Below are 25317 nucleotides of genomic sequence, written 5' to 3' on the forward strand. Positions count from 1 at the left end.
GAGAATCCTTCTCAGGCCAAGAGGAAGGCTAGTCGTGTTGACGGCTGCTCACCAGGCAGTCCTGGATGTCAAAACAGGCCAAGAAAGGCCCTTGCTCCTGGACTGACGGGTCCACGGCCGGAGAGACAGACGCCCGTCCTTGCTGGGGGATCTACATCATCAACTCTCAACTGCAAAGCCCACCCAGGTGGTCTGGACCTACCTGCACAGCTTCGACAGGCTTATCAGTAAGTTACAGACTTAACCAGGAAATCTGGACAGGATTTTGCCTCTTTATTCCAACAGTGTGACGAGGGGAATCTACAGCTGAGTGGGTTTTGAGGGCAGAGGTCCCCAGTCCCAGGGGTGACAACAGAGGCACAAGAACAGCCTTGGAGGGGCTGCGTCCCTCATCACCCCAAGTGGCCGCAGCAGCCGCCCCGCCCACCTCCTGCCCACCTTCCCCATCAGGTGCACGAGACACAACACTCTCTATGGACACACAAACCCATGCGGTGCCTGTCCACCCCGACGGAACAGCAACTGCTTGGAGGAGAAGCGGCGTTGAATGATGGGACAGGAGTGGGACTCAGAGCCTGAACGACCCAGATTTCCACGGTCACAGCCACCCAAGCCCAACTCAGCAGTCAGCCCAGGCCCGGGACTCTCGGAAATGGGGTCTGTGGGCAGCACAGGACAGGGGCCCAGAGCATGAAGTGGGTCAGAGTGACATACGTGAAGGTCCTCGGTCACCATCACAGCCCCCGAGGTAACATTTACAGCAACCTGGGGAATCTATTCAGGGTTCTCATTCCAGCTGATAAGAACATGCTGGGCACCATGACTCGAAGCCCCATCCACCAAAGAGACGGTGGCACCCTCCCAAGTCAGAGCTGCCAATCCTTCCCGGCAGGGAGCAAGCTGAAGGAATATGCAATCCCTGTGTGATTTCAGGGAGAAATCGGCCTTTGTTAACCTTTATTCGGAAGTCTTCAAATACAACAGTATTCAAACTGAAAAACACATGCAGCTGTTATCAATAAATCAGGAGCCACTGGTTTGAACCCATCATCAGGGAAGTTACAACAACCCTTCACACCACTTTTCTTTTTAAAGTTTTTCTTTTTTTTTTTTTTTTGATGTGGACCATTTTTAAAGTCTTTATTGAATTTGTTACCATATTGCTTGCGTTTTATGTTTTGGTTTTTTGGCCGGGAGGCATGTGGGATTTTAGCTCCTCTGACCAAGGATCGAACCCGCACCCCCTGCACTGAAAGGTGAAGTCCCAACCACTGGACCACCAGGGAAGTCCCCGCATCACTTTTCTGAAAATGTAAAGCTCACGCCTTAGGGCTCACACTCAGGGACTCTGCCCTGAATCATGCAAACGTCCTGACACAGACGCCTCGGGGCACTTGCTCCCCTGCGAGATCCGCACATAGGATGCAGCACTGCCCCGTCAGCACCCAGGCGGGGGGGCCACCAGCAACTGGGAGACACGAAATGTACCCCAGCCTTGATGAGACGGTCTGACCCTCCCACCTACAGCTGCAGAGACCGGTGCCAAGCCCAGCCAGCGATTTCCACAGCTGGTTCCATCTGCAAAGGTAACCACAAATTAGCCATAGAAGCGGGGAGGACGGCTCACAGCCAGCATTCCCTAAAGTGACAGCAAAGAGGGGAGACCCCTGCTTTCGCCAACATGGGGTACTTCATGCAGGAGCACAACAGGCCCACAGAGCAGCTTAGGACCCCCAGGGCGTCCCTGACTCACAGGACAACTCAGTAACTGCCATGAGTGACCCCCCAGTGACCAAGCACACCTCATCCTTGATGCAGTGAAGGCAGTGAATAAAAAGACGCCAAACCAAACAGTTAACATAAAGCCCTGCAGTTTGGCAGGGGGAAGGGGGCGTATGCTGCATCATTTACACAATTTACACACAGTGGCCCGTGCACCATTACACATGCACCGTTACACAGAAGCCACAGCAAAGCTCAACGGCATCATTCAGGATTGAATCACAGACCAGACACTCTGCTTGAAATAAACTGCAAGTAACAAAAGATATGTCCTCAAAGCAAAGGCACAACTTCAAAAGTCTACAATCATTTAAAATAGTCAGTGGGGTGCGGAGCCGCTGTCCCATTGGAGGGGACACCAGGGGACACCCAGGCCCCACCCAGGCCCACTCCAGCCGGAACCTGTAACTTAATTTCCAATGAAATGCTAACTCTTTGTTAAATAATGCCATTTAAAGAGAATGATAGTCCCCACAGCCTGGAATATAAATATGAATATGATAACATGCCAAGCGGATCAGAAAAAGCAACAGTCCGATTTCCATGCAGTGAATTTTCAAACGCTCCCCTAACCCGGCCGCGCCCCGGACGCCGCCCCGAGGGCACGTCAGCCCCGAGGCCGCACTGCCTGGTCGTCCCTGAGATGAACTCAGAGTCTCCCACCCCGGCATCACCCCCCACCACGAAGGCAATGCAGGTGACGGAGAGGGAAGCACCCCTCCCCCACGGTACGCCTGCCGCCGCAGAAAACGGACACCCGGGCAGGCGAGTTTTGTAACCACTTACCTCTGGGACTCTGGGCCCTCCTCCTACCAACAGCTGGATTTCACTCCATCCCGGGGTGGGGGGGGGGGGGGGGTGGCAGGACTCCGTGCCCGTCAGGACCCCGAGAACAGCCTGCGGACGAGGAGGCCTGGCGGGAACCCCGCGCTCTCGGGATTCAGCGGGATCCTCAGCACGCCTTCCTGAAGCCCCCACCGGTCACCGCACTGAGGCCCCCAGAGCCTGTACTGTCCGCACATCCCGTCACTGCGGCGGCTCCGAGGCCGTCCTGGCGTCGCCCCAGACCCTCCAAAAGCGCATTACGTGGGCACAGATAGCCCGAGGGGTAAAGAGCTCGCGAGACTTCAGCCCCTGACCGAGGGGTAAAGAACTCGCGAGACTTCAGCCCCTGACCGCGGTGTCTGGAGCTCCATCGCCAACGCCGCCGCCCCCAGCCGGCTCCACGGCCACTGGCAGCCCTTGGAACTGGGCTGAGGTGTGTCGGCGTGTGACACACGCAGCAGGCTCCGCACTGAGCCTGGACAAAGAAGGCAAAGCACCCGTTAACGTTCTGTACTGAGTGATGCTCACGTGCTCACACTTTGGATGAAGTGGGTTAAATAAGACACATTATTAAACCAATTTCATCTGTTGCTTTTTAACTTTTGTAATGTGGCCACTAGAAAATTTTAAATTTCACAAGTGGCCCACATTCTACTCCTACAGACAGTGCTGCCTGGAGTATAAAATTCAGAATCCGAGCCATCAGAAGACTTTATTTGAACACATGGTTAATCCGTTAGCTTTTTGTAAATGTTTCTGAGACATGTAAGTGCAGATGTCCACGGGAAAAATTCTGTATTCCGTCCGTTTCCATGACCACAAATTGTGGAGCCCTGAGGAAATCTGGGCCCGATTTTAACGCTCAGTCCAGGGTGGGAAGCCTCAGATGGACGGCAGAGGCTGCTGCATAAGAAAACTGGACAGGAAGACACTGGCGGAGACCCGGGGTCACGGACCACATTTCCATAATGTTCGTTTCACCGTGTGGCTGGAGAGCCCTTCAAACGTACAAAGAGCCCACGGCCAGTCTCCCCAGACTCGGGGCGGTCACCCGTGTCGCGCGGGCCTCTGCGGTGAGCGGCTACCTCCGGCTCCAGCCCTGAGTGACAGCACGCCTCCCTCCCTGCTCTCCACGCCGCCCAGCTCTCCCTCCACATACTCTCCTTACGTTCCGCCGGGAAATCCTCCCGCCAGCCAGCCTCTTTGACAATGTAGCAAGCGACAGCAGGGCGTATTCCGGTTTCTCCCCCAGCTGGGCAGCCTGGTGAGGAGGAAACGATGGGACCTCGGAGGTGACGGGAGAAGGACTTGACCCCCAGCTCACACCTTGCCGTCCCGCCCAAGCAGAGTCAGCCTGGGTACAGGCCCCACGGCACCCCCAGCTGTGCTGGCTCCTGCACTCCTCTGGGCCTGCAGAGCGGGGGCAGTCACAGTGCGCAGGTCGCTGGGCTGCCACAGGACTGAGTGAATTAATGAGCTGAATGTATCGCTTCTGTGCGAAGCTCTTTCCTAAAGGAGTTATTTTTAAGTGAACGAATGAGCAGAACAGTGTCAGCCTCCTAAATAAAATGGCTGCAAAAGACCCTCTGTCTCCAGGTCCCCCGTCCAGCTGGTCACCGACCCTCCTTCCAAGACCACGTCTGCTCCAAGCACCTCGGGACCCCAGGCCTCCACGCCCGTGTTCCCTCTCTACCCGGCCGGCTCCCAGGTGGCAGGGCTCCCCAGGCCTCTGCACTTGTCTGTGAGCTGGGAAGGGCTTCCAGGAGACATCTCCCCAATCCCTCCAAACTTTCCCGGCCTCTGTGGTTCGGGCCGGTACTGCCCAAGGCCGGCGTCCACGCCGCCTGAGGACTCTGACAAGCCAACGCCCGGCTGCACCGGGACCGGGCACGTCAGGACCTCTGGGATGGGCCACGCTGCAGCATTTGGGGGGATTTCAACGTGCAGCCCAAGTCCAGGAGCACCGGGCTAACACCGGACCATGGCTGCAATGCTTTCAAGGACGATTTCTTCCATAGGTAAAGACGTCCTCTATAGATCGCAAAGAAAGCTCACTGCCTTTTTTTAGCCTAAATTAATCCAATTAGAGGATAAAATACACACATCACAAAACGTCTCCACTGAAGCTGAGCTTGTTCAGCTGCCACTTCACTCGCTCTCCTGGCCGCATCCCCATAAGGCCCGCAGCCTAAGCTCCAGGAGGTCAGAGACTGGACGTCAGCCTCTGCAAGGTCACAGAGCCGCGTGGACCCCCGGAGGGGATGCACAGCCCTCCTCCCCCAGAACACAGGCGGGGGGCACAGAGCAGGCACTCGGGACAGCGACCCGAGCTCCTGTCTCTGCCTGTCCCTGAGGGAGGGAGCCCCGCACCTGTGGTCGGTGAGGCGCTGCGGGAACCCCTGAGCTGAGGGGGTTACAAGTGCAGACGACTGTCAAGGTGAATGTAAACAGCAGCATGCTTAATTAACAACGGAGGCTCTCATTAAACCGAGTCCAGGAGCCAAGGCCCAGTGGGACGGATGGTGCTCCCAACGTCCGATGGAGACGTCGGAACGGTCAGGTGGGCGACGGCCGGGGCAGCGCTCAGCCAGGCCGCTGGGCCCGCTGCCCGCCCCTCCCCCGCCCCGGGGCCCAGAGCACCCGCGGATGAATAAACAGAGAAGGGAGAGAGGAAGGAAGGGCCTCGGAGCTGAAGCTGGACAGTGCAGACGGGGTCTCAGACCACAGCTCACCTGGGCTCAGCCTGCTCCGCAAAGAACAAAAACAGGACTGCTTTTCCTTGGTAGAGTCACCAATCAGAACCATTCCACAGCCTGTCGATTCACCTAAAATAAATGTTTAAACCAGCGAGGTCTCTGACACTGCAAATATCTGAGACTTGAGAGAACACCAGCTGTAACCAGCGCAGCAGCTTCACTTTCGAATACGCCCCCATTGCGTCCTGTCTCCTAAGTCCTGGATGCGTGTGTCAGCCTTAGAAATGATCCCTTTCCCGTCTTTAAATGCTGCGGTTTCTGCCTGACTAATGCCATCTTTAATTATACATCATCGAGCATCTTACTGTGATCTAATGGGGCCCATCACTCATCAAAACGGCCCCATGGGCAACCACGGTCCCCAGAGCCAGTTACGCAAACCTCGCTCCATTTGTCACAAGTGTCCACCTGCACCTGCAGACACTGGCACACACACCTCGAGCCCCAGCATCTCACCAACTTGTCCAGAAGACACGATCGCACGATGCCAGCTTTCTACCGGCCCCACGTAGCACAGTGACAGCTGGCGACACTCGGGCCTCCACCCGCGTGGCCGCACGTCCAGGCCCTTCATGCCATGCGCTCCGCCTGGGCCGCACCCAGAAGGCCAGCGCTGCCCGAGTCCCGCGGCAGCTGGCGGTAGAGCCAGAGGGACCCGCGGGGACAGACAGGCTGCAGGCATGGACAGGCCTTTCCTGTCGCCAGAGGACACAACGGTCCAGCTGGATGGGCTTTCTCGGCACACGACACATTTCAAGCAAACTAAGGTCGGCAGAGGTCAGCTAGTCCCCAAACTTTCATTCAAAGGGATGAACTGCCCACCAAATTAATGACTATAAATGTGTAACTTATAAAATGATACATATATATGTATGCTTTCTATATATTAGTATACGTGTGTGTATATATATATATATATGTACACGAATCCACTTACATACATTGAAGTGTATTCACTACTGAGTGACAATGAACAGGTGAGTCTCTAATTCCAGACAATTTACCTAAACAGCTGAGGATTAACCTCACAAGAGAAACTCAAGTTACTTAACCAAGTGCTCTAAGGCCTAGAATCAGAAAAATATAACCAGAAAGACCACTCAGTGGACAATTAAGAATAAATCACTTTTGAAAGAACTGGGAATCGTGACAGTGTGAGGCCTCATACGTACGCCCTCTTGTATAATTGACGCGACATCTTCCTCTGGCCGCTTTGTGGGTCTGTGTTTAGAATTCCATTTAGGGCAGCAAGATTTCCACTCAACGTGAATCAGGTGTGTTGACCAAGCAGCAGATGGGAAATAACAAATACACGCAGAGCGTTTCTCTGCCGTGCAGGCATCACAGCTCATCCCGGGCTGCCCGTGGCGCGTGGACCCAGTCCTGCCTGCAGCATGCTGTCCGTGCACCTGCTCCCCGAGGGCCCCAGCAGCGGCTCTCTGGACTCACGTCCTGCTAACAAGCCTCCCAGTGGCACCGATAGCTGTGATTCCAAGGAACAGGCATTTCGGCCATTTCTTTCTCCTTCTAAGGAGGTACAGCCAACACCTCTCTCTTTTGGACAAAAGGAAGGCCCACTCTCTGACTCACTCCAGGGCCACCAAGAGTGAAAAAGGAATAGAAACCAGAAGAAAGGGAGAGCCCAGCCCTCCCGCCCACAGCCAGTGACTCCCCTGGGTGGGTGAGGCTTCCAGTCCCCTCCCCGGCTGGGGACACTGGGAGCAGAGTGAGCTGAAGCGGGGCGGTCCGTTACTTTATCCCGAACACCCCAGAGTGTGTGGCTCCAGTGGGTGAGGCAGAATGAGATGAGAGGGACATCCCAAGCTTGGGGAGAAGGGATCGCAAGCAAACATCCAGGTGCAGACTCTGCGGGTCCCCCAGCCCTTGCCCCCAGGCCCCTCCCCGGGCTCCCAGCCCAACTCCGTTGGGGGTCATCCATTCCGATACTTATTACAATGAAAACTCAAGGCTCAAGAGTAACACCAGCCCCGCCAGCCCCGCCAGCCCTGCCAGCAGAGGTTCCGAGGTGCTCACGCACAGCCGGGGCCCTCCCGGCTCCTTCTAGGTAGGAAGCCGCCAGGCCACAGCCTTGAGGTGCCCCGGTGCCCACACTCTGCCTGGTCAGCACCTTGCAGATGAGGACTCCACAGCACAGAGGTCACACCGCGCCCAGCACGGGCCCAGGCGCACCTCGAGGGTGTGTGGAGGGGGCATCAGCCTGGCCCCAGGCAGCCCACGTGCACCGATAACCATCACCTGTCCCGGCTGCCAAGGCCCCGCTCCTGCGCAGGGCGCAGACCCAGGGAATGGCACGGGCCTGACCCTGATGAACTTGCAATGTGCACGGGTGAAAAGACCCAAGACCCCGAAGGCCATCAGGAAATAGGTTCTGGAGCACAGACGTTCACTGAGAATGTAGGAGACTGGCTCCGGGGGTGCACAGGGCCCGTGCGCACCGGGAGGTACATGGGGGACAGACAGTGAGGGCAGGGCAGCCGGGCGGGGGCGTAAGAAGCGGGACAGACCACGTGTGGGTGCTCCTCTGCAGCAGCCCAGGGACGCGGGAAGGAGGCGCGGACACACCTGCGCTCGGCGCAGGAGAAGGTGCTGGTCTGACACAAAGCACACCTGCGCTCGGCGCTGGAGAAGGTGCTGGTCTGACGCAAGCCAAGGGCAAACGCCCAGAGGGAAGGGAGAGCAGGACAGTTACTGGCCGTGCAGCTGGGGCCCAGGTGGGTCAGGACAGGGACCTAGAACCTGCCCAGAGAGCGGAGGGCACCTGTGGTCCAAACGGCATCGCAGGGCGGTCACCCGGCTGGGGGCACAGCGGACGGGGGACGGCGGCACCGGTGGGGAGTTTGGCCGGCAGGGACCCGGCTGGTGTTGCAGGGGCAGAAAGGAAGATGTTAACTGTCCCTCCCGGGAGTCATGATAAAACTTGGTGACGCAGACACAGGTGAAGGGGGAAAATCAAAGACGACCCCAATTCCCAGAAGATGTCAATTCCAGGGCCGGCCCTTCCACTCAGCTCATCAGACAGCCCTGCCGTGAGCACGGGACCAGCCCAGAGGCCCAGGCTCACCTGTCTCCCCGTCCCACCTGTCTCACCCACAGCCCTCAGCTCCAGGCACGAAGGGTGCCGGGAGAGCCTGCCTGACCATGTCCTTTGCCCCACACCCACCTCTTAGTTCAGAACCTTGTGCCACTTTTCTGCTGTGTCCAGATCCTGGCCTGGCACCTGACAGGCTCCTGGACACGAACATGACTCCAGGCCAGGTGGGCCCCTGGCTGCAGGTGGACACATGTCACTTTTAAAACTTCTTGCCCATTTATATTTTCAGCCTCAAACAAATCCCAAGTTTTCACACTTGCTATTTGAGTTGAAAACCCAAACGTTGGCTTCCAAGCATAAAGTGCTGTCCTGCTTCTCACACTTACCTCATTCAACTTCTCCATCCTACAGACCCTCAGCACAAATGCAGCCCAGGCCCCAGCATCTCAGGCGCAGAGCAAGCCAGGGGATGAAAAGGTAAAAGTCAAGCTGCTCAGGGAAAATGAGCTCTGGTCATTCTAGGACTCCAGGCAGTTTTTATCCAAACTAGTCATCCAGGTCTCATCCTCACACTTACTTTAAATCTGACTTACTTTTTATTTAAATCTGTTCCAAATCAAACCTCACGTAACTGCCATAATTTTTTTAGTGGACCGCTTGGCATAAATAGAAGAGATCATTAAAGGAAACATACGTTAACATAAAGCGCATCGCCAGGTGCCATCAGGGACGTCTGTGGCCACCGCAGCAACCCCGCTGGGAGAAGCAGCGCCCTGTGTGACCTTCCCCTTCTCTGTCACCAGACCAGGTCACACTCCACCAGCGAGATGCCACCTCTGTGCTCACTGGTGGTCTGTTTCCAGGTGCTGTTAACAGGGCACAGGCCACGTGCCCCTCCGGTCCTGACACCTCACGCTGTACGAACACACTGGCTCTCGTTACCTTCGGACGGGCTTGGGGAGGGGAAACAGGTGCAATTTTTAGCTCATGTAGAATGGGAGGATGATTATAAAGAGTTAAGGAATCCAACAGTTTATCCATAAACAGTAGATACGTATGTCTTATGTAGAAGTCTCTGGAACACGTGGAGGGACAAGGTGGTGGTACTTCAGCTTTGCGTGTAGGAGAAATGAACGCACACCAGCTGTTGCTGCCGGGACGTCTCCGCTGTTTCAGATGCGCTTCGTGCTGCGTTTGCTGGTGAGGTGGCAGGCAAACTGTGCCACTTCCTAGGCCAAAATAATTCTTACCCCAAGTACCTGGTGCTGGTACATAGTAGGTCCTCAGATATGCATTCAGTGAAGTAGAGAGACATGCATCACCGGCCCACCTGCACGGCTGTGTGATGGCCCCCCGTGCCCCCAGGGCTCCCGCCCGGCTCGGCACCGCCCAAAACCCACCCTCCTGTCCCTAGCCCCTCGGCTCCACAACGACTCACACCTGCTTCTGGTGCCGGCGTGTTTCTAGATGTCACTCACTGCTTCTGTTGACCTGAATTCCCGCAGCGAATTCTAATTCACCGAAACTCACATACATTCACGGGAGCAGCACACACACGTCCCGGAAGTAGAAGAGCCGAGATCCCAGTGTCTTCTGTTTGCAGATGAGCGCCGTGGACTCATTCCCACCACAAACACTCGGCAGGCGAGAGAACCAGTGTCACTCATCACCCACACGCCAACGCGGCCAGAGTCCAGCTCAAAGATGCAGCCTGTGCGTAGAATCTGCATCGAGCTGCTGCTCCACACACTTTTTATTCCAACTTTGCTCAGAGGGAGAAGGGAGACATGTCACAGTTCTTAAACCATTCCCCACAGCTGACACCTCTGACACCCTCGTCTTTCAAGGTGATTTAGGATTCCAACAGGACAGACATCACACGTGCATCAAATTCTTCAAATCCGAAGATCCACCAAGGAAGGCAAATCTGACAAAAACTGACCTTTGTCTCTTCAAGCGCCATAAAGAGCATCTCTCCCTAACTGAATCCTTGATGTTTTATTTCAAAAACGTACCTTGAAAAAGAGCACATTAACTGCGAAAATAAAGTTAAATACAGATTGAACTGAAGCGCACCCTTGAAACAACTGTATCATTGAGACGCAATCTCGTCCTGCTCTGGCGAGCCTCAAACGCTGGATGAAGGAACAACAGTGTGAGTCCGTCCTGCACACAAGGGAGGTGTAGATGGGCCACCCGTCCTGCAGACGAGCTCGCTATGCTTCCCTCTCAGCAGAGCCCCGACCAGTGTGTCGCACCGAGCAGGATTACGTTCCCGGATGCCCTCCTTAAAGCAGATGAGCTTTTGGACTTCTTCTCATTTTAAAGACACTTATAAGGATCAAGCACGCTACCTCCATAACAAAGATAAAACCTGGAAGCCATTTAAAGGTGAAACAGATTCAAGCCCTTGGCTAGACGCTCATCAACACTCAACAATCCAGTCATGGGAACTCGGCAGACTTTGAACCTAGAGGCACAACATGCATCTCTCTCTCTCTCTCTCTCTCTCTCTCTCTCTCTCACACACACACACACACACACACACACACACACACACACCCGTAATTTAGGACACCGTATACTGACCCCACTAGCAGTGAGGTGGGCCTGTGGAGCGCACCTCAGTGGTGATTCAAGATGCATGTTAGTGGTGGCACCGAGCCAACGGCCCACAGGGTGCGCTAAGCCTGCACCTGCATTGCCTCTGTCACCCAGTAAAGCAGACAGGTGCCCTCACTCACTGATAAGAAGGCCCAGAAAAGCTAAACCATCTGCCAAGCGATTAACACACACCCCACCCCGTGCCAGTCCTGGCTGCCCACCAAGTCCCCTACCCTCCATCCTCACAGGACCCTGAGGAGCCCAGGGATCCCTCTGTCGCCTAGTCTGGGATGCCGGTGGGGAGGGGCTGCAGCCTCAGGGGGAGGTGGTCCTGGGTCCCAAAGCCCCCAGAGATGGGCTGGTCCGGGCTCCGGCCGGATGGCCAAGTCAGGTCTGCTCCCCAACTTGGAGAGTGACCACTTGGCCTCTCGGAATGTCACTCGGATGAGATGCCCAAGGCCCCTGCATCTAACCTGGAGACCCCTGGGTGGGGCTGGGGTGACACCAGGATGGTGGCAGAGCAGAAGGATGGATGAGGATGCATCCCTGAGGACAGAACGGAGCCCCGGACAAACCCCAGGCACCCCGGACTCCAGACCTACGGCTGCCAGTGACCTGCTCCCAAAGCCACCGCACTCCCCGGGGACCCCCTCCACCGCACTCCACACCAGCCCGCCCACAGCAGCCGAGCCAAAAGCAGCTGCAGCCGCGTGCAGAGTGGACCTCCGGGCCCAGGCCACTTGGTTTGGGACCAGGGTCTCTAATTAACCAGGTTCGTGGTAGGGAGAGGCGTCTAACCAGGAAGCCAGTTAGCCGGTGCGTACAGAGTTCACCTTTCAAGGTCACCCCAACTCCAGTGTCCCTGAGCGATGGGGTCTCGGAGCTCAGCTTCCCGTGTCCTAACCAGCTGCCTCTCTGAGCTGCGGTCGGTAAGCGAGGAGACACACTTACACCGCCCGGCCCACCCTGCACACAACAGACGCTCCATCAACAGTCACGCATCCCACCGCCCTTCTGAAAACACATCCCGAAGGACTTGCCGTGACTCACCTGTCACAAAGGCCGGCGTCTGCCCTGGCGTCACAGTGACCACGGTCACCACCGTCTGCCGTCCCGGGAGCTGCCTGGCTTCCATGAGGCCTCCAGGCCTCTTCTCTGGAGTCCCCGTTACACCCCAGACCAAGCCACAGCCGCCCACCCCCACGACGCAGTCACGTCCTGACCCTAACCCTGCACCGGACGGCCAGGGCGTCCACCCTACAGAGGGCTGCCGCCTGGCCAGCCACTGCCCAGGCCATCACTCCTGCTCAGGGAGTCTGGATTCCCAAGCATATTGATGCAAGTGTGCTTACATACTTACATATAAACATAAACTCTAGTTAAATAGTATCCAAACCAAAGAAATCTAAGTGCACAAGAAGTCACTCCTTGGAAAACCAAGGTGACTGCTTAGGAAAGACTCAGCAAAGAGAGACAGCTTTAAAACTGTCACGTCAGCAGGAACAAAACCAGAACACACTGAGGGGGGATTGTTTAAAATCCGGAAGGTGCTCCACTCAGAACTTCTGGAAAGTCTCTTAGTTCTCAGTCCACTTGAAAGAAACAAATAGGAAATCACAGGTTGTGACTGAAAGACAGGTTAGAATGCAAAGAACAGTCCAGATCCTGCATCCAAAAAATGGCGAGTTATTATACGTGTGTGTTTGTGAGATAAAATGTCTAATAGACATCATTTGTGTGATTCACTCCACTCTCTCATTACTGGGTCCCAGTCACACTGGCCGAGAGATACACAGGTTTCCAACTTAAACATCCCCAAGTACCTGCAGGCAAACTAAACAGGCTCTGGCGCTGTTTCCCATCAGCAAGAGCCTTACCCAAGCCTTCCAGAGGTCTTTGACTGCGATGACGTCCTCCCTCTAACCTTCACAGAACTCTGGCCGACACCTGCCCCGTGCCCACAGGAACCTCCTGAGAGCACAGCGGCTTCGGCCCCTAACGCCAGCTCCATCGGGGACACACCTGCCTGGCTCACCCAGGATGGTGCCCGGCCCAGTGCAGGTACATAGCAAAAGCTGTGTATGCCAAACGTAAGGCAAGGGATTCCCACCAAAATAATCACCAAAAATTTGGAACTGTCTGGTATATTAGAGCCTTGTTCAGACACATTAAAAAGTACTCTCTGAATTACTCCCCTCTCGGAAAGACAAGTTGCGCTGAAAACCTCCATCAATGTAGTTAGGGTGTTTAAGGGGTCACCTTGCAAAACCGTAAAACAGAACAAAAAACAGATTAGGCCAAGAAACTCAGCAATTGCGACGGCAGCGCATTCAAAGGGCTAAGGCGGCTCTGGGTGCCAGCACAGCACGGCAAGCATTTGCCAGCCTTGGGGCGCCGTAACACGGTGTAAAAGTTCCAGGGTAGCATAATTAACTGATCCCTGATGCCTGCCTCAGAGGCACAGGTGAAAGCAGAGCTCCGCCCACCGGGCTGGAGGGTCCAGGCAACACCGGTGAAAGATGTGAGTGAGAGGTGTGGAAAGTGCTTCGGGAACCAAACGGAGTGAGTACATTCCCAGCAGCTACCTGTCACTAAATTAACAAACATTTAAGCGGATACCTGCTAATCTACCCACCTAAAACGTCCACACATCCCAAAGGAAGGTTGGAGCAGCATCTCACTGGGAAACGGGGCTGTCTTATATTTACGGTCACCTACTACTAAGGCATATATGGTACCCGTTGATAACGAGTGCCCATCTATTACACAGCACGCGGCAACACCCGGGCCCAGGACTTAATCCAGTGGACAGTCAAGTACCAGAGCCTATTTGGAAGTGATGCTCAGATGAAGGCTTTGCCCGCCACACTCACAGCCCTGCTTACAGTGCAGCCCTCTATGCGGGACGTCTGGTTGCCCAAAAAGGCTCCCAATGACTAGTGAAAATCCGTAGATTAAAGGCTAGATGATACTACAGTCTACAGGGCCACTACTTTTTCTTTCCTCTCTGAAAATGATCAAATGTAATATCGGATTTAATTCAGACTGTTCCTAGGACCCAAGCTTAGTCCCCCTGGCGAGCGGGACCTGGAAGAAAGGACCGAGGGTCACACTGAGATAACACAGGAAAAAAGGAAATGTGGTCCAGAGTCCGCTGGGCTCAGACAGCCCTGGACATAGTCTGTTAGCTGTATGTATGTGTCCAGAGAGAAAGTCTACCAATCATCCCAAAATCCGGGCGACCAAAAATTATTAATTCCCTGGTACTAAGTGTTATGAATAAAAGTTGTAAGTTCAGCCCCTTCACAAACGTCTTTAAATGCCACAAATGCCACGGAGCCCAAGAGCTGCCTCAAGGCCAGTTGTTACCGCCGCCCTCCTGATAAACACGATTCACGAAACGTCCCCACTAGAAGCGTCATTCCAAAAATCATTTAGTTCTCCGAGCAGGAGGAAGTAACCTGGTTATTTTGCAAATGAAGACCTTTAATTTAGATAATAACAGCAAGGCAGGAAAGAAAAGTTTGAAAATCTGTAATAAGAACACTTGTAACTGGATTTAATCACAGTTAAAACCAAATAAATTAACATCAACTCCCCTTCAGCAGTGATCCCATTTATAAACATCCCTTGACTATTCTTGACTTGAGAACAGGCATTCTCCCTGAGCCTCCATTTCCCTGATCTATAGGAAAAGCCCAGTGTGGCAAAGCCTGACTTTTAACTCCAAAGCTGAACACTCAAGGGCTTAAGTTCCTAACCTCAGAGACACTGCAGTGTTGAGCAATTTGGATGGAGAACCTTCCCCTCACCTCAGCACTTCACATTTGGGAAAGATTATTTAAATGGTTTATACACCACCAGATCTTTAAAAGGTCAGAAGTAGAGGGACACGGTTGTGCTTTCTAAAGTGAATGGTATTTGCAATAAATCAACAAGCTTTTCAAGCTTTTCTACATTTAAAGAAAACACAAAACATGAGTAGTTCCTTGTTTCTCACTTAAACCAGCATCCCACGGGCTCTCCTCCCTCCAGCAACAGTGCCCAAGGTGGCCGAGGGTGTGAAATGACACACTCTAAGTAGCTCTTGAAACCAAATCACCGGAACCCTCAAGATAAGGTCTTTGAAACAGAAGCAGTCCATGCTGTACAATGTAGCTGCACGCACGCACACACACACACACACACACACACACACACACCCCTCAAATAGCAACCCAGTGGAAACACAATGGGCCTGAGAACCCAGGGGAGGACCAGGGGCCAAGTTCAGAAGGGCTGAGCCAAGCATTCCTGGGCTCCAGGTTAACTTCTCCCCTCCTGCTAAAGGAGCTTGTACTTTGCGTTCTTGCAACCCAGGCACTCACTTGCCTCTGCCAGGTCCTCCCTGGCCAGACACCAGGCAGGAGGCCCACCATCTTCCCAGCTGCCAGAACCTGGGAAAACACTAGGTGCTAACTTCAGTCCAGGCGGGCGAGGGTGTGGGGAGAGCTGGTCTGGGGGTCCAAGAGAAGAAGGCTGTGTCTGGGGAGATGGAGGGCCCAGCAAAGTTAAAAGGTGGGGAAAGAGGCCCAGCCTTGCGAGGGACTGAAGGGGAGCAGGGGGGCAGGGAGCCTTGGCCGCCTCAGGGAGGGCAGGGGGTTGCCACACACGCACAGGCCACCACAGAGCAAGTGCAGGCGGAAAGGGATTCCAGGGGAGAGGATGGGCCAACGGCAGGTGCCAAAGAGAAGTTCAAAGGGGAGGGGGCGGGAGGGGAGCACGTGATGTCCAAGAGTTGCCAAGTAGGACTTGGAAGGGTACACTCACGGAGTCCCTGGAGGGAAGCAAGTCGAGAAAGAAGGCCATCGCGTAGCACCTCTGGTCCCCTGCCCTTCCTCGCCGCCCTCCCCCCACCAACAGACTCACACCTCGGCGAAGCGCATACCCACCTTTGCTGGGGGCGCGCTCCTGCTGGCTGCCAGCTCGCGCAGGCTGGCGTTGGCGCTGGTCGCCGCGGGGAGGAGAACCGGGGAGCCAGAGGCGCTGCCCCCGGGACCCGCGAGCGCCGAGGCCGCTCCCGAACCGGGGCCGGGGCCCGGACCAGGACGCGCGGGTGGGCTGCTGCCAGGGCTGGTGCCGGCGCGGGGCCGCTGGCGGATGCCGTCCAGCAGGCGCACCAGCAGGATGTTGGCGGGCAGTTCGTCCACGCCGCAGCCCACGAGGATGCGGCACTCGGGGCAGCGCAGCTCGTGGCGCGAGCACACGATGCTCTCCAGGCAGCGGCGGCAGAAGGTGTGCTGGCAGGGCAGCACCTTGGCCGTCGTATCCAGGCGCTCCAGGCACACGGAGCACTCCAGCAGGTCCAGGAGCGACGACTCGTCCATGTCCCCGCCCAGCCTGTCGCCGTCGCCCTCGCTCTGCGCAGCGGCGGCCGCCCTGGACGCGCACAGCCTGGGCGCTCCGAGCAGCATGGGGGCGGCGCCGGCGGCGGCGCGCACCTCTAGGTCCCGGGGCCGTTGCGGAGGCCGCCGCGGGCAGTGGGCGCCAGGGTCGCGCCCGAGCAGCCGCTGGGGAACCGGGCTGCGCTGCGACTTCCCTCTGTGCGGCTGGCAGCGCCAAATAGTGCCAACCGGCCTGCGTGGCAGGGACCGGAGCTCCGAGCCCCGCGAGCCCCCTCCGGGCCGCCGAGCCCACCCAGTTCTTCGGCGCGAGGCGCCCCCGAATGCGGGCTACACCTGTCCCTCCGCGAGTCCGCCCCAAACGGGATCCAGCGGCTCTGCCTGTCGGGCACAACACCCGGCGGCTCTGCTCTCGCAGTGGCCAGTCCGATGCCGTGAAGGCGGGGGCGCAGCGTGCGCGCTCCCCCGCACCGCCTCTGTGCGCCCTTGGCCTGCCCGCGAGCGGCTGCCCAGCTGGCGCAGCGGGACCCCTCCTCGTCCTCGGCCGCGAGCACGTGCGCGGGGAGCGCGCGGAGGTCACGGTCACTGCGGGGCACGGGGAAGGGGCAGCTGCGCCCTGGAGCTGCCTCCGCCTGGGCGCACGCAGCCACCAGTCCTGCCGTTAGGGCGCCTCCAGGGTCCCCAGGAACTCCGGGGCGCTCTCCTGCGCAGGCCCGGGCCTGTCCCCTCTGGCGCCCGAGCCTCCCTTCGCTCTCCGTGAGCCTCGGAGCGGGATGTTTCCGCCTGACGCCGCCGCGAAGGAAAGTTTGGGCGGCGCTATGCGGACCGCCTCCCTGGGCAGCGCCGGCCAGGAGCCTGGGGACGCAGCCAACACCCGGGCATCCTCCTCGACGACGGCCCGGTCCCCTACCCGGCGGCGCGCGGAAGTGACAGCTCCGGAGCCGGGGTGGGCGCGGGGCGCCGGGCGGAGCGGAGGGGAGGGCGCTGGGGTCCTCCCGGCGACGCGCGTCCAAGACTGCGCCGCTGCCCGCCGGACCGCAGCCTCGCGCAGTGTGCCCTTGGGGACGCGCTCGACCCCCTTCTCGGGAGGCGCAGGCGAGGGGAGACGCGGTCTCCTTCCCGGCGCCCGCCTTCGGGCGCGTCAGAGCGACGCAAGAGCGCACGGAGGCCCGGGGGCCGCGGGGCCGCGGCCGGTGGCACAGATTCCCTGCCGAGCGCTGCCCCCTCGTGGCCGCTCTGGGCCCAGTCCGGGGTCGGCGCAGCCTGGTCCAGGGCAGGACGCTGGACCGTGCACATCTCCGAAAGGGGGCTACAACAGAAGGGCGCGAGGGCCCTACTCCCGGTCGGTCAGGCTGTCTTGCGGTTTGTGAAGCTAAGTGTAGCTTTTTTGACTTTCCAGGGAGAAAGTAATACTTGTTGAGGCTTCAATGCCACGAACGTGCATCTTTTTATTTAATCCTCTAAGCGGCCCTGTCGGGTAATTATTTTAACCCCATTTTGCGTGTGAGGAAGGTGAGGCTCATAGTTATGAAATCATTGTGGCTGGATTTTGTTAATGTTTTTGTCTCCAGAACCGAATGCGTGGAAAAGGTCACAGTCCACTATGATACCAGCTCCCTACAAGCCACATATTTTTACACTGTAATATCCCCAGTGCCTACGGCAATGCCTGACACATAGTAGGTGTTCAATAAATATTTATGAATTAATGAAAAAACAGCCTCCAAATCCTCGCCTAGTGGCGATTTGACGGCACATCTTAACGTCTATGTTCCGGGTATACTGAGTCACACCCTTGGTCCACGAAGTGAGGCTGCCAGTTCATTGGAACTTTGCTCCTGACCTCTGACGGCCACAGGGGACTTGCCCCACCTGCCTTCCGGGTTCTCCTAATGCGGACTGTGCACGATTATTCACATCAGCACTGCCAGGGAGAGATGGAGGCATCTCTCCCGTGCTGCCCGGGGACCCAGACCTTGGGCCAGGCCTCCCCGGAGGGGCCACACATGGCCCTCCTTCCACCCTTTGACCCGCACTCAGAATAACAAAGGACCCAGAATGCTTGATCCAAAAGCAGGTGGCATGGACACAGGACTCGGGGAAGCTGGGAAGGGTGGCAGAGAGCAGGGGCTGTCTAGGGTGACGTGCCCTGGCTGCTTTGGGTTTCAAGCAGCAGAAACCAGCTCTAGCAAGGTTTTAAAAGGAACCAAAGAGGTGATGGGAATCAGGACCCCAGGCTAAGAGCTGGGCCAGGTCACTGCAGGTGGGCCCCGGGGTGGGTGGTCTCCTTCCCTCTCTTGTACCAGCTGCCTCTACCTCCCAACCCACATGACAGGAAACACGGTCAAACTCCAGGAGCATTTCGTTCGTGGCTTCAGCCACTGACAAAAGACACTCATCTGACGCCGTGGTGGGCTGGAAGTTTTAAACCCCTGCCACCCAGCTTGGCCCAGGGGGTCGCTTTCTGGACCAATGTGTGCTGGCCGCAGGGGGGGATCATCTGAAGCCTGGCGGCACCTCAGGGGTCACCCAAAAGGAGAGGAAAGGGTTCCAGGACCCGTGGCGTGCTGGGCAGAGGGAACCACCCCTGCACTCGGCTTCCCTTGTTACACACAACCAGGGCCACAAAGGGCAAACACGGGGCCACCGAATCCCACCTTTCTCACCTTGGGCCCCTGCCTTCACCCACTCCCGTAGCACAGGCGAGCTGTAGGCCAGGGGGCCCCAGATGCCGGGAGGGCTGCGTGGCAGGGCCTGGGTGTCTGTGCAGGGCCTGGGGGGCTGTGCTGGGCCTTGCAAAGGTGGACGTGGCAGCCCAGCCCCGCCCCATCTTTCTGCTTTTCCAGAGAAGTTGGGGGACTGCTTTTTAGGTGTGTTCTCCTGTGTTCAACAGTCGGCATCAGTTCTCAGAAAAACACCCTATTAGCCAAACAAAGTGAGTGTGGCCCTATTGGCCCCCAGACCCCCAGTTGCCAGTTTCTGGCTGAAGCAGCCAAAGGAGGTGAGCTGCAGCATAAAGGAACTTCAGGCTGTGATCTGAATAGCGGAAGCATTGCAAGCACAGGTTTCTATCACTCAGTTAAACCTGCACGTGTTCAGTCAGCCGGTTGTATCCGTCCATGATGGAGAAGCCTGGCTTAGCCGTTCGTATGAGGAGACCTTGGGAACTCAGGCGCGCACAGCACAACGGGCCAACATGAGTGTCCGCGTGGCCGCCTGGGGAGGTGATGGAATCTTAGGATGCGTGAGGGGATGTGACGGGGCTGGAATCATCTCACCGCACCTCGGGTTGTCGGACCCCATCGGCAGGATTGTTTCCAATTCTGGGGACTAGATATTAATGACAGGATGGAAAAGGATCCAGAGGCCTTGTCCGTGAATTTAGGATGAAGGAATAGAGAGCATCTGTCCAAAGAGGAGACAGCTCGGAGGACACAGGACCCGGCTGCTCAAACTGATGGAGCCTGGGGACCATGGCCCGAGTGTGAGGGTGATTCCAGGAGGTGCCCCCTGGGCAGCCCCGCTGGCTGAAGGTGGCCTGCGGGCGGGAACTGGCCCTGGAATGCCTGACGGCCATTGCTGCTACCCCAGGTGTAAAAGAAGATGAGCCCAGACCCCTGGCAGGCTGGGTCCTCCCAGGGCAACTGCCTCTGTGGGATGCGGGGCCTTGGAAACAGAGCTTGCCCCTTGGGGTGGGGATTCGCGGGTGACACGGAGTGGAGTCCAAGACAAGTCTCTGGGCTTCCCTCAGTCCGATCAGGTGGGGGCTTGAGTGATTACCTGAATGTGAATTTGCTCAAACTGAGGGAGTGGGCCATCCAGTTAAAGAAATAAGTCCACGTTGCCTCAGCTCTGCAGGAAGGACCCTTGCACTCGAGCGAGGTGTTTCCTTGTTGCCCACTGCAGTTTCCATAGCACTGTGACAGAAATATTGCAAATGTTTTCAGGTATTAAAAATAATCCTGCCATTGCCTATGTTTTTGTTCACAGTCTTCAAAAGAATTATAATAGGGGCTTCCCTGGTGGCGCAGTGGTTGAGAATCTGCCTGCCAGTGCAGGGGACACGGGTTCGAGCCCTGGTCCGGGAAGATCCCTCATGCTGCGGAGCAACTAGGCCCGTGAGCCACAACTACTGAACCTGCGCGTCTGAAGCCTGTGCCCCGCAACAAGAGAGGCCGCAACAGTGAAAGGCCCGCGCACCACAACGAAGAGTGGCCCCGGCTTGCTGTAACTAGAGAAAGCCCTCGCACAGGAACTAAGACCCAACACAGCCCAAAATAAACGAATAAATAAATACATTTCTTTTATAAAAAGGAATTATAATAGATTCTCCTCCAGTCTGGAGACACAACACACTTTATTTTAGTTTGGCCCCAGATCTCAGAAGATGCTCGAAGCTGTGTGCTCTGCACAGCTATCGGCTAAAGCACTGGGACACGTTTAACCCAATAATGGAAATCCCTTATTTAAATTACAGTCATGAGCAAAATGACTGAAAATTGAATGTAAAGAAAAGCTTCCAGAATAATCACAGCGTAATTGACATTGAATAATATTTAATATCTGGACTCATGTCTTTGGTAGGAGTACATCTTAAATCATCCAAGGGAGGTTCAATTATAAATAACACTGATGCGTTTTCTAGGAAAATGTGAAATACTTGTGAAAGATACAGAGCTAATGAAGAATCATCGATCTCGGGAAGAATAACAGAGCCTTTTCTCAGATAAGATAATGTTCGCCTCCTTCCAAGGAAAGGCTGGAATTGTGAATATGCCAAGCATTTCCACTCTGAGCTGTGGTGAAACACACAAACCTTCTGGGTAAAATGCGTGTTGAATGCCTGCGTGCGCCTCAGCGGACAGGACACACCGCTCGCTCATGGGCCCCAGAAGAGGGACTGGGGACCCTCCTTGGAAAGCCGGGTCACAGCCTCTGTGTGCCTGGGATGAGGCTTCCCCGAAAAGCCCCATGAAGGCATCAGAGGGGACTCAGATGGACTCAGACTCCATATCGGGATGTGCACACCCCCCAGCCTCTCACCCGGCCTCCTGCAGCCAGGAGGCTGCGGGCCCTATGTGGACTCCGCTGGGTCTGGCCTCCATTGGTTTTACCATCAGCCCCTCCCACTTCCCGTAAATGGTACCTATTTCCTCTTCCCCAGGCGCCAGGACTGCATGTGGACCCCTCCCGCGGGACTACGAATACTTTAAACACTGATTTTTCTGTGGGTTTTTTTTTTTTTTTTTTTTTTTTTTTTGCGGTACGCGGGCCTCTCACTGTTGTGGCCTCTCCCGTTGCGGAGCACAAGCTCCGGACGCTCAGCGGCCATGGCTCACGGGACCAGCCGCTCCGCGGCACGTGGGATCTTCCCGGACCGGGGCACGAACCCGTGTCCCCTGCGTCGGCAGGCGGACTCTCAACCACTGCGCCACCAGGGAAGCCCGATTCCATACAAATTTTAGGGTTGCTTGGTCTCTCTGTGAAATATGCCATTGGAATTTTGATAGGGATTGCGTTGAATCTGTAGCTTGCTTTAGGCAGTATGGACATTTAACGATATTAACACTATGACGTTCTGAAGTTACACTGTTTACTCACTTGTTTATCAGCCCCTTGTCTGGTTTTCCACAAGATGCTGGGGACTTCGAACACTGCTCGGCAGCATTAAAGATCTAATAAATAATTGTTGGATGAATGCACGGAGCGATGACTCAAGGAAAGAACAGGACTCCCAGAAGCAGAAGTAAAGGCGTGAACAGTGTTGCCAGGTGGATACTATTTACATCCACCAAGTTTCCAAGGCTCTTTCAGGTTTAATCCCCACTGAGCAGAGGGTGAGGCTGTGACCTCGGCTCTGGCACAAGCACGTTGCCCCCGCTTTGATGTGGCAGGTCCCATCACAGCCCTCGGGCCGCTGCCACGAGCATGGCGAGGGGGGAGCCGCTCTCCTGGGCACGCGTTGGCAGATCATTGTGTGCTGGCACCTCAGCCGCGTCCTTTGATGTTTCGTTCAGAAGAAATGTGATCTCTCCGAAAGACGCACGCCCAAATCAAGCGCGCAGGGGTCCTCGGCTCCAGGCAGCCTTAGGAACAGCTGGAGGTCCAGGTCCTGGACTCACAATCCCCACCTTGTATCTTTATAATCTGTTTTATTGGGTTTTTCTTTGATTGTTTTCCCTTGGTGTCTGTCTGAGAAAAATCACTCAAGACAGAAAATTCATTAGTACTATCTTGAGTGTATTGCCTGACTTTTAAGCGCAAAAGCTGATTAGTGAGATACGTGAACTGTGTGATGTGTCTTAAGGGCCGCCAGCTCCCCCTCTCAAGCACCTGTGTGGGGGCGGCTGGGGGGGGCTCGTGGGCAGAAAGGAAACCCTCTGAGTTGCGGCAAGGGGTCCCCACCACTGTGCAGTGTCGGCTGTGGTAACATCAGCAGGCTTTTCTATTTTGCAGAAGGCACCATGTAAAGGCAATAATTTAAAGCTATTCTATGCTGAAAGCACTTGGACACATGATCGTACCTGCTCACTCCATCAGTTTGACAGATAATAAGAAAAACAAATTTTATTCCACCCAGTGGATGAGGAAATGAAATCCCAGAGAGGTGAAGGGATTTGCCCAGAGACACACAGCTCCTATGGCTGAGGTGGGCCCAGATGGGCTCCTGGGCTCCAGGTCCACCACCTGCCCACTCGGCCACACTGCCCAGGAGACAGGCAGAGGTCATTCAGAAAGCCTTAGGCTCGGAAACTACACAAATCTGTCAGAAAGAATAATAATACCAAATATTTACCAAGTGCTGAGTATGTACCAGACTCTGTTTGTTCAACATTCATGGGGCGCCTCTTGTATGGAATCCTGTCCTGGGCTCTGGAGACACAACAGTGACCACACAGGGGAGCAACCTGCCCTCGTGGCGCTTCCGTTCTCCACGAGCGCACCTGTCTCTGCAGGTGACCCGAGGGCCCCTCCTGCGTACCTCTGCCCTCACCCGCCAGGTGCCAGCATCACCCACTCCCGGTTAGAATGACCCAGCGTCCCCAGACGTGGCCAAGGTCCTGAGGTCGACACTGGGTTCCAGACGGAAGAGCCGGGCTCCCCTTGTCACCTGCTGACCCTCCTTCCTTTAAGGCTCAGCCCCAAAGTCACCTCCCTGTGCATCTTGGGGTCCTGGCCACAGCCCCCAGCCCAGGCTCCCACCATGGCATCACGGGTGGTGGGGAGGAGGACAGGGGTCAGGCACACAGGACCCGGGCCCCCTCCCTGAGGAGCCGGGATGGACCTGTGGGCAGGAGGAACCAGGTGCATTTTTTCAGCAGGAAAGAGACACGATCAGATTTAGTTTTAGAGACTCAGCCACCTCCGCGCTGGGTGCAGAGGAGGGGACTTTATAAAGAAGGATCCAAGGCAGTGATGACAGAAGCCTAGACTGGAGGACGAGAATGATGGCGTCTCAGGATGGGGATCCTTTGCTCTGCCGGCAGAATCCCTGGGCAGCCTTTCCAACAGACGTCAGGCAGCTGCTCAGACACCTCCCCAGAGGGCAAGTAGACACCTCCCTTCTGCACAAGGTCCCGGGTCTCTGCCACTTCCCAGCGGTTCCTTGTGCTTCCCTTTGCAACCACTCGGTGTCGGACCACCACGGTTTTTAGACAGCCACCACATCCCCACCAGGCCTCCCCTTTCCAGGTCAAGGACCACCAGTGTCTGACTTTCACCAGCTCGCTCACGTCCAGCCGGTCCCCGACACTCGGGGCTGCAGTGACACAGCACCGAGGGCGGGCCGGGGAGGGACGCGGGCTCACACCATCCCTCCAGCAACATGAAAAAAATGAGCAAAAACTCAGGATCAACCTTGTTGGAACTCTGGAAAGTCGTCAAAGGTCTGCAGCCAGCAAGTGAATGTTCAGTCCAGAGAGGGTGACTTAGTGTGTGAGGAGCCTGTCAGACCAGGAGCCGGCGGCCCAGACACTTCCCAGAGCTCGGGACAGAGGACAGGCTCCGACCAGGACGCCGCCCAACTTTGCGACGGTGTTGTGTCGGACATCAGGGAACCGCCTTTGCTCCCGCGGTCTGTGGTCGACTCCGCCCACTGCATTCGGCCCCGCAATGGACCAGGACCCCCGAGCCCACGCATCTCAGCTCAGTCTTTGAAGCTAAGTTATAGATGTTACATGAATCCTATCAGGTTCCGTTTTATTTATTTAAGCCCCCAGACACCTGTCTTTCACGTGTTTTGAAATTTTACTTTGTATCCAGCTCATCAACTATCCCTCCCAGATTTGTGTTCTCTGTCATTTCTAAGGCACCCTGTCTACATCTTCCCCGAAATTATTGATTAAAAAGTGTTAAACAGAACTGGACCAGTACGGAACTTCCATGGGAGTACCCCTGGTTCCGCGGGTACATTCATCCATCAAATGCATCCCCATGGATGTCTTACACCCCAGACGGCTGTGCTCAGGAAAGAAAATTGGTTTATTTTGTCTCAACTTAAATCTGTTTAAAAGTCTACTCCAGAATTTTGCTGAAAACAGACTCATTCCAGAGATCATAACTTCCAAGATTTCTCTTTCCACGTTTAGAAAACTGAGCCAGTGCTGACTCGCCAGCCCCGGCCTTCCCTGCCTCCACCTGTGGTGTAAAGAGCTCCCGTCTCCAGGCTGCGGTGGCATGGACTCTGGGCTGTGAGGTTAATTGGCGGGCTCTTCCCCAGCAACGAGATATCACCGGGGCGGGGAGATGCCTTCCGGCTGGAGCCTCAAGAGCCATTCAGTCACCATCCTGGGCAGAAGGAGGAGGAGGAGGTGCCGGTGGAACACACATCCTCCCTCCCCCGGGGGCCCCGGTCATGCCCGACCCTCGCTCACCAGCTCCCCGCTCCTTGCTCCAGCCAGAAGGGGCTTCTACTTTT

General features: G+C 56.0%; 1 protein-coding gene and 1 pseudogene across 1 annotated transcript in view; one reads left to right on the top strand and one right to left on the bottom strand.

The window, feature by feature from the left end:
* SH3RF3 (SH3 domain containing ring finger 3) overlaps positions 1-16472 on the bottom strand; it is a 201904-nt gene extending 185432 nt beyond the window's left edge. The window contains exon 1 of the mRNA XM_065891475.1: positions 15951-16472. Coding sequence (XP_065747547.1) covers positions 15951-16472 — 522 coding nt within the window. The remainder of the gene's footprint in view (positions 1-15950) is intronic.
* Positions 16471-17770, top strand: LOC136134107 (collagen, type I, alpha 1a-like; annotated as a pseudogene).
* The last annotated feature ends 7547 nt before the right edge of the window (positions 17771-25317 follow it).

This window comes from Phocoena phocoena, chromosome 14 (assembly GCF_963924675.1).
Source record: "Phocoena phocoena chromosome 14, mPhoPho1.1, whole genome shotgun sequence".
Lineage (NCBI taxonomy): Eukaryota > Metazoa > Chordata > Mammalia > Artiodactyla > Phocoenidae > Phocoena > Phocoena phocoena.